General features: G+C 38.4%; 1 protein-coding gene across 1 annotated transcript; it reads right to left on the bottom strand.

The window, feature by feature from the left end:
* Positions 1 to 6,737: 6,737 nt before the first annotated feature.
* LOC136167225 (striatin) lies at positions 6,738 to 9,703 on the bottom strand. Its single transcript, XM_065934654.1, has one exon. The coding sequence runs from the start codon at positions 9,602 to 9,604 to the stop codon at positions 7,262 to 7,264; it is 2,343 nt and encodes a 780-aa protein (XP_065790726.1). The 5' UTR covers positions 9,605 to 9,703; the 3' UTR covers positions 6,738 to 7,261.
* Positions 9,704 to 9,985: the final 282 nt, after the last annotated feature.

The following is a 9,985-nucleotide window of genomic DNA, read 5'->3' as shown; positions in this document are numbered from 1 at the left end:
TTGACTTTTGGGATCCTATGCCTTTTTATAGTACAATTGTTTTAAAGTGGAAAAAATAAAATGTTATTAGCAGATCCAAATACCTTTAGTTTCTCTAAAACGAAGCGAAAAGAAGATAAGTTTAAACTTGACAATGTTTCAGCATTTCCTCATATCTGGAAATGAGCTAGATATTCAATGAATATACATAATTTAAACTAAGATTACAAAGAGTTTGAAAATGTTTTTTAAGCAGCCATATTTTATAAAACATAATAAGAGTTGCAAAATGTATTTGCAAATATTCCTCCCACTTATATCCATTTAATTCATGTGTTCTTAACACTTATGCTTCAGTTGCCTTGAAAATCTAATGAGACATTAAAAATTAATCATCATTTTAAGTGATTTTTCTTGTTGAAAAACCAGGCAAGTAGCAAAAATCACAGAAGCAAAGAACTTAAAAATTTAAACATGGCTTTTCTTTCTCCTATTATATTCACATCATAGGAAATGAAATGATTTTTACTGTAAATTTAGTTCTTAGGTTGAATTTGCAATTTTATAATCTCAAACATCCAGTAGAGATAACATAATAAACTTATTTGACATCTTAATTTACATAAGTACTTCTATTTTCTTTAAGCCAATTAAATAGAGCTCTTTCACAAGTTTTTATGACTACTATCCAGAGGGAGAAAAATGTCATATGTACAGACTATACATACATAGAGGTACATAGACATACAGATATTAACAGATGCAAACAGAGATCTTATAATTTTCATTTAAAATTTTTAGCCATGTATCAAGTACAATAGTATAAAACTTACTAGCTTATAAAGGATTTAATGGTGTTTCTGGCAAATGGAACAAGTTAAGTTTACCCACTCAGATGACTAAAGCCTATTGCTAATATTTTTGGAAAAGTCTATTAAGATATTTGTCTTTAATGAATAATCTTGTAGAGGCCATGGGCAAAATTTGGGGCAAAGGAGCTTATCAAAATGTCAAATGCAGTTTGTTTTTTAGAAAAAGTCTCTCTCTTTACTGTTTGTTTCTAGTGCCATGATTGCTTTAGCCAACAATGATCTCTTCGGATACTTACATTTCAAAGATATGGTAAGATTAATAGTTACAAGGGACTAAGAAAGGATTGTAGGTTTTATATGAAATGAAACTCAAGGGTTTACTTGCCTATTTTCAGAAATCTAGGATAATTACTATAGCATTTTTCTTTTCTTTAACACTAGGAATGGATAGTTCAATGAATTTTTTAATTTTTGTAGTGCAGGCCCAAAATACGGGAGGTCTGGACCTGGTGGGATCTGCTATATAGAATAAGGGACATTACATCAAGTCTTCTTGTGCATTTTCTGGACCTTTGTGAAATCTATTCCTTGGTTATCAACATTTAGGTAAGTTTTACACCTGCTTGAGAGATGTCTTCAGTTCCTGACATTTATTCTCTGATCTTCCCCTCGTAATCTTGTTAAGAAAGTGTGTGTGTGTGTGTGTGTGTGTGTTTCTCATAATAACCAAGGTGTTATTCTGTAGCTGTTTCTCTGTTGTCTTTTTTTCATCTGATCTTTCCACTGGTATCAACAGGACATTTATTTAAAATGAGAGCTCTCTTAAAAATCCTTTTAGGTGTAAAAGTCCATCTTCAATATACCTATTTAAATTGTGACTCCAAACCAATAAAGGTTTTTATGGCTTGAAATCAATATTAGGGCTTAGCCAGGGACACAAGAGTCATCTCCTAAGAAATGCAGCCCTCTCAAAATGCAGAGCCCACTCCAGAAAAGCCTAAGAAAGCCAAAACTTTTCTTGTCATAAGTGGCAAAGAAACCTCTATCTCCAACAAAGCGAGACAGCTTGAATCACTATCCTCCTAACCTGGGTTACCAGAAGGTGATACTGCTATGAGAGTTTTTCCTTCACAAATGAGGCAACGAAGGTAGAGGCCAGGAAGGGCCCTTATGAATCAAGACAAACTCCCCTGAGAGCCAGCATGTTCGGACAAAGAGAATGTTGCCTGTCACTTCATGTCTTCAGCTCCCAGCTGGCTGGCTAGCTGCTGATGCAAGCCTGACAGACAGCCTGAACTCCCCCCTTTCCACCACCTCCCCACTGGCAGAAACCAGAGCGAATATTCTCACTGGTTACAAAGCCAAGTTCTCAGGATATAAAACAAGACAAATAGAGATTCTCACCTTATGGTTGTTCATCCTTATGACAAATGAAAGGGACAAAGGGAAACATGACTCCTTCTGGAAGGCTAAGGATCAATAACCATAGGCGTTGATTACCAAAACCAATTTCACAAAAGTCAAAATTCAAGATCTGTTTTCACAAATGCTTTTCTCCTGCCAGTGTGAATTTGAATAGGAAGAGACAAGGAGAAATTGCTATCCTCCTTTCTTGACTGTGCACTCTAGACAGAAAGCTGGGAGACTGAAATGGTGAGAATTCTTACCTTCTGCTGGTCTGTTGTCAGTTATCCCATATCTCAACTGCAGACTCCAGGGAGAATGGAGTGTTCCAGCCTGTCACTGTTCCATCCTCATCACTAGAAACTGCACAGGATGAAACATTTGTTTCCTTTTTACGCTTTTCAGTTTTTGACTGGGTCTCTGTAACCAAAGAGAGATTAACAAAAGAAAAGGAAACAAGTATATTAACGTATACATCTCATGTACACTTATGAGAAATGCAGAGATGAGTAACTCAAACAAGTGGCTGGAATTTGGATTTATAGATCATATTGACCAAATAACAACATATATTGAGAGGAAAGACTACACAGAGGAAAAGAGTACTAGGTTTCCAAGGGTGCCAAATTTCGGGACGATAAATACATTGCAAACTGACAGTCAAAATGGCTGTTTTGTAGTCTTCTGGTGCTGTCTTGGGGCTGGTATGTGTCAAGGGTTGTTGGTGATTAAAATTCTGCACAAATTTGTGTTCTGCTTTCAGGATGATAAGGGGAGAAGACAACATTTCTGGAATCTGATTCTTCTCAATTGCTTTCAACTCAAAATAATCCTCGGGCAAAAGGGAAGATTTCGGGGTGACGTATTCTGTTATTCCTCTGTAGGTTTTAGTATAAAGTTGCCTTGATTTACAATGACCCTTTATGTTCTAACATGGAAACTGAAGTAAGGCATTGTCAGAAAGGAGTTAGGAATGTTATTTGCATGATGCTTACTAATCATACTAAGATATGGATTTATAAATTAAGAATTTACAATAGACAGCAAAATATTTAGTATAAGAATCTGGTTGAGCAACACAGTGCTGTGCTGTATATACTGATCAGAAAAACAGGCAGGTGTCATGTTCTTCTGTGAAAAGTGTATATAAAATAATTTTAAGTGAAAAAGCTGAAGACAATATACTGCAGACATATAAAACTACTTAATGTGAATGCATGTTAATCAAAGATGAGAGCTCATTTTCAATTGAGTAAAATGTTCATTCAGGTTTTTTTTTTTCTTTAAACTTGCTGAACTTCATAATAAAATAGGAGGAAATTCCTCTTTTGGCAATAGTGCTAATCCCAATTTTTCCTGAGCAATGTCTTTAAGCAATCTCATTTCATTATTTTCTTGCAGGTTAATTCTTAGAGTATCAGAATATCTCTCTTCAAATGTAAGAAAGGAAAACTTTTAAGTCAGTGGACCAATAAGCTGTTTCTGTTTTCCACATGTCTCAGAGGGGTGGAGCGACCAAACCAGTGAGATAAGAGGGGAGTGAAAAGATGTTAAATAGCAAGTCCAGCTCACCCTGGTCAGTCTGGATGTCTGGCTTCTCAGGCAACATGAAGACTCTCATTATTCTGAGGTTTCTCCTCCTTTCTGTCGCTGTCCAAGGCAAGGTCTTTGAAAGATGTGAGCTTGCCAGAACTCTGAAGGAACTTGGATTGGATGGCTATAAAGGAGTCAGCCTGGCAAACTGTAACTTAACTCTTCTTCCTCCTTTCAAGTAGGTAGCCAGGTGTGGAACAGATGCTAATAGAGGATGAATAATAAGAAAGGGACTTTGAGTGAATGGCCTTTTTCTTTCTTGGAGGGTTTGTACACTTAACATCAACTTGTTCCTTTAGAATCAGATGTACAAGCTGAAGGATTGAGGCACGGGGAGTTCAAATTCTATACCTTTCTTAGCATGCCAGGTTCCCACGCACTCCTCCAGTACCTCTAAGTTTGCCAGCTGGCACATGAAGGCTGACTATAAGATGTATTTCAGCACCTGGGATATCTCTTTCAAGCACTTGGTGTCTGACTCTATCCATTTCCAGTTTAGAAGTTGGGTTCTTCAAGCCTGAATAAGACTGTGTTTTTCTCATTTTCAATCTCCCTCCCATGATTTGGGCTTTTAACAGCAAGGATGTTTTAAAACTTACATTGAACTCTTAAAACAGGGATAGTTAAGAACTATTTCCCCTCAATCAGTATCTATCTGAGGATCCTGGAAATGTGGTATGTAGAGATGTTTTATTATTCTGACTCTAGTTCATTATTTTTCATTTTCCTACATAGAATTCAAGATGTTCCCTAAGGAAAAGTTACTCTATATTTTGGTCCATATTTGTCAATGTCATCACTGTATTTTTCAGGTAGAATTCAAACATTTCCGCTCCATAACTATTTTTGAATGAATGAGCCAATGGCTAGATGGATAGATGGATGACACAGTCTTTCCCATTCAATGATTCTTACTGTCTAGATTCAAATTTGGTATCCAAATTCACCTTTAGGTATCATAAGAAATTTTCTTTCTCCCAGAAAGTCCTCATTTTTCCTAACAAAAGTATTTTTCCACTAGTGTATACATCTGCATCAAACAACCGAACTCACTCAGCAATTCTGTTGATTTTCTATTCTAGGCTCAATCTTACCTGAGAGACAGGAGCAGAAGAGAATCTTGTAATATTTTAAAAAATATATCTTGCTTCATTGCTATTATCAAATGATTTGCTAATGAAAGAATTCTCTTAACAGCCCTTTAACACAAAAGTGTTAAAATATTTCACAAGTAAATACATCTTTATGCTTATAAATAAGTCATTACTAAAATAGAATTAGTTAAATTGAACTAATTAGGCTATGAACTCTAAGTCTAGTTGTGTTGCTGTTTATAATCTAAAAATATTTTTATTCAGGGTTGTTTGACCAAATGGGAAAGTTATAACACAAAAGCTACAAACTACAATCCTAGCAGTGAAAGCAGTAATTATGGGATATTTCAGATCAACAGCAAATGGTGGTGTAATGATGGCAAAACCCCAAAAGCAGTTGATGGCTGTCACGTGTCCTGCAGCGGTAAAACAAGATGATGTTGAGTGATGGATCAGGCCCCATCTGGTTATACCTATAAGAATAGAGATTCAGTAGAAATGAAAATGTCTCGAAGAGTTCATTAGGGACCTAGAAAAATTCCACCATAACTTCTATAAACTCTCTATTATCCTTCTCCTAATTTCTTAACTAAGAAATTAAAGAGCTGGTATCTTAAAAGGTTGCTGTTTGCTAACATACAAGTTAATTCACACATTTGTTTAATTGGAGTGAAATATTCTATTGAGTTTCTCTTGAAATAGAGATAACATGTGCAATCTTAGGTGCACAAAATATTGGAGAACAATCCAAAATTTATATTGTTAAATTTTCATACATTAAAAGTCCTAATAAAGAAGATTAGTCTAAGAATATCTTTTGTAACCAGATAATTTACTTTAAAAAATATTTTGTGTTATAATCTGAGAAGTTAAATTCGCTCAGTCATGTCCGACTCTTTGGGAGCCCATGGACTATGCCGTCCATGGAATTCTTCAGGCCAGAACACTGGAGTGGATATGTGTTCCTTCTCCAGGGGATTTTCCCAACCCAAGGATCAAACCCAGGTCTCCTGCACTGCAGGTAGATTTTTTTTTTTTTGTAGGTGGATTCTTTACCAGCTGAGCCACCAATATATACGCATTCTTCCCACGTGTGAACACGTAAGCCATGTGTTTCACATAAAAAGAAACTGTAGTAAATTTACTGCTTTACAATATGCTCTTTATTATACAAAATTATTTTTATCAACAGAAACAGTCTTTATTATATTTCAAGATGAATAATTTCCACTAAATAAATATTCTATAATTTATCTATCCAACTCACACTATTAAGGACTTAGGCTATAATTTCTCCTTTAATTTCCCCTTTTTTTTTTTTTTTTTTTTTTTTTTTTTAGGTGTCAGATAATTTTAATATCAGAGACAAAGAAGAAAGAGATCATGTGAAGCATGGTTACGTGGGTTCTGGTGAGTAGTTGCAAGTAACTTCCAGCTTTTCAATCACTAAAAGGTATGATTTCATCAATATGAAATAATCACTCTGATACTATAAATATCACATGAATAAAGTGAAATTTAAAATTAACAGAAATCATTATAAAGATATGCCCTGCTTGCCATTAAAAATAAACAGAATCTTAAACCTGAATAAGTTAAATTCTTTAGTAAAAGCAGACTCATATCAACTATTCTTCATAATGGTGAGTATTTTTAACAGCTAAACTTTAGAATGGTACCAAATCTATTTTCAAAAATGTTAATACAATATAGAAATCTGCTTACAAACTAAATATTTGTTTATCATTTCTGAATAGTAATATATTTAACATATTATTGCATTTTTTTCCCCTCTAATAAGTAAAATGTTTTTGCCAGGTGCTTTATGAGAACAGTTGAAAGGAGAGCTTAAATTAAAAACTCATTTTAACACTGTCTGGTCATTATGCACATAGGGGTTAGTACAGTAGATGTGATAAAGATTACCATTTTAACTATCTAACATGTTTAACAAGATTTCTCAGGGGAGAACTAGGTCTAAATTGCCATTCTTCCTCTACTCATTCCCAGTAATCAAGCTTTTCAATTATCCCTTATAATATGCCCTATTAACTCAATAGGGACAAGCTAAACCTATGTTTGTTCTTCGCTCAGGCCTGCCTAGCGAATTAGAACAACCTCAGAAATAAAAGCTCCTGTTTTGGGAAAAATTTTAAAGTTTTCAGGCTCACAGATTCAGCTGAGCTTGCAGCAACCTGAACAAACCCTAGTTTTAGAAAACAGTGTATGAATTGCAAAACTATACTTTAACAAATGTTCTCTGTGCTCCTTCAGCAGAACATAAGGGCTGGATGGGTTGACTCTTGCCCTGGTCTTCTGTATCTCTTTTGTGCAGTTGATTACTTATAAACAGCTAGAAGGTGAAGATGATGCATTGTGTCATACAAAGACTTTAGCCAGTGCATCCGCCCCAGCACTGGCTATATAGCATTTGGATGGGTGGAAAGCTACATCATGAATTGATTCTTCAAACTTTTTCCGATGAGCTGTGAACTCTTGGATACACGTCTTACTTTCTAGGTTCCATAAACGTATTGAACAGTCATGACTGCCAGACATTAAGTACAGGCCATTTGGATCAACTGCTAAACTTGTAACGGCTTCTAGGTGGGCTACCATCGAGTGGATCAGTTTGCCTGTATTGTTATCATAGAATTTGATGTGCCTGTCTTCATGAGCAGTGATGCTGATGGGAAGAGTGGGGTGACTGATGACTCTATTTATTTGGCAGGAAGAGTTGGCTGTTGAATCTAGGTTGGATTCTAAAGTGAGAATGCGTTGTTGTGTTTCCATGTTAAAGATGCTTGTGTATCCTTTGCTGAATGATGCTACCATATGGCTTGGGTCACTGCTCACCAGATCCACAGAGGCAGGGACTCCCAATTCTTGATTATCACTAAACACACTCAAGGCTGGAGTAACCTCAGTGGCATTCCACAAACGGAGAGTGCCATCTGCTGAGCAGGACAACAGACGCTGGTGCGCTGCACTGTAGGCCAAGCCCCAGACCGCATCCGTGTGGCCCAAGAGAGGGCCTCTTAAGACAGAAGGATCATAGGAGTCATAGGGATCGATGTTGGGGTTGGTGGTGTTCCAGCTCTGGATCAGGCCATCAGTACCACCACTGAAGCACTGCTCACCATTGCTGCTCATCACCACACAAAGCACTGGACCTTTATGAGCTCTGAATGTATAGATAGGCTCCACATCAAGAGACGTGCTCTTTTTTGCTGGGGCTGTTTTCTGCAAATTCCACATTTTTAACGTGTGATCCTCTGATGCTGTTATCAAAACAGGCTCAGTGGGGTGGAAAGCGAGGGCTCTAATGCCATCAAAGTGACTTCTTAATGTAAACTTGGGGTTCCATGTCTTCCTCAGTGCATCTTTATTGTTTGCTATATCATAAGTTAATGAATCTGCTTCATTGGCCACTGTAAGGCCTGCCAATTCTCCAAGTCCCAGTTCACTTTCAAGTGCTTCATCTGCTCCCATGATGAATGACTTCCCAGAAGAAGGAGGAAACGTCAGTGCTTCCACTTCATCTGCCCTATTTATTTCATGTTCAGGAAGCCTGGAGCTGCTGGGTCTGGAAGGTGAACCCACAGATGGCTGCAAGGAGGGAAGTTCATCAACATCTCTCAAATTAGCAAGCATATCTTGTAGTTTTGACCTATTGGGCCTCTTCACCCCCTTTTTCCCCTTTCTCTCCTTTTTGTATTGTTCCTTGAGTTTGGTAATTACTCCCTGGTCCACATTCCAAGCTTCAGGCATGAGACACTGGTCTTCCTTTTCCCAGTCTGTCCCATCGCCTGCGCTTCTGGAGTCACTGTCTCCTTCTTCTGATGTAACCAAGAAGTCAAACTCCTTTAGAGCTTCTTTTGTATCTCGATCTTCACTGCTATCGGGCAATACTTTCTTCCTAACAATCGTTGAAGTATCAATGATGCTTTTCTCTCTTCCATCAATGTCATCATCTTCATCTTCATCACTGAAATCTGCAGCTGCACTTTCAAGGAATTTAAAATTATCCAGCACGGAGGCAGAATCTGTTAACTCGGATTTTCCAATCATTGCTGTCTCTTTAACTTCAGCTTCTGTGCCATTTATAACTGAGTCCTGATTTTTGTCATCTTCCCTGTCAGTGACATCACTTGAAATGCCCAACAAAGCTCGCACTCGTTTGGATTTCACATCTAAAATAGTATCTGTGTAACCCACCTCCTGTAGATACTGTCTGAGTAGTTGCCGACCTTGCTTCCACATTAACTGACTGTTTTGTTGCGGCTCTACCTCTGTTTCATTACCTTCATCAGAATCATAGCTTGGAGGCTTCATATCTCCCTGATTCAATTCTGTCCCATATTTCAACTTGTGGTATTTGGCTCTTTCCTGTTTAAGAGCATATTCCAGCATTTTGATTCTTCTCACAAGATCCTTCTTCAAGTTTTCTTGACCTTTCCTTTCCCCCTGAAGAAAGGCAATCTGAGCCTGCAGCTCCGCCCGCTCCACTTCCCACTGGGCTCTCTCGACCTCGAAGCGGGCCCACTCATGCTGCAGGAAGTGCAGGATCCCCGGGAGGCTGTATTGGGCTCGGGCCGCCCCCGCTGCAGCCGCCCCGTCGCCGGCCGCGGCAGCCTCCGCCAGAGGCCTGAGACCCTTGGCACCACCGGCGGCCGGGTGGTTGTTGCTGAAGAAGACGCCGGGACCCGCTTGCTCGTCCATGGCGGCCGCAGGAACCGGGGACGCTGCCCAGGCGCCCAGGAGCGGAGGCAACGGCGGCAGCCAGCAGCGCCTCCTCCTCCCTCCGCCGCTCCCCGCCCACACCCCAGTCAGCAGGGAGCAGCCGCCTGGGCGCGGGGGCTAATTTCCCCTTTTGTTAATTGCTATGAAATATCTTGTACACACATCTTTGGATGCATCCCTTATTACTTTTTTAGGTTAAACTTCCAGTAATAGAATTGCTAAGTAAAAAACTGCTAGACCAGTTTCTGCTTATTTGTTTTGTGGTGCATAGTAAGAAAAAGAAGCTTCTATCACAATATTCAATAGTTCCAGGGCTTCCAATGACTTTGGAGAATGAGAAACAGAATGCTTTATTTCACA

The sequence above is a fragment of the Muntiacus reevesi genome, chromosome 4 (genome assembly GCF_963930625.1).
Source record: "Muntiacus reevesi chromosome 4, mMunRee1.1, whole genome shotgun sequence".
Taxonomy (NCBI): domain Eukaryota; kingdom Metazoa; phylum Chordata; class Mammalia; order Artiodactyla; family Cervidae; genus Muntiacus; species Muntiacus reevesi.
Note: the sequence above shows the minus strand (reverse complement) of the source record. Positions and strands in the feature narration are given on the sequence as shown.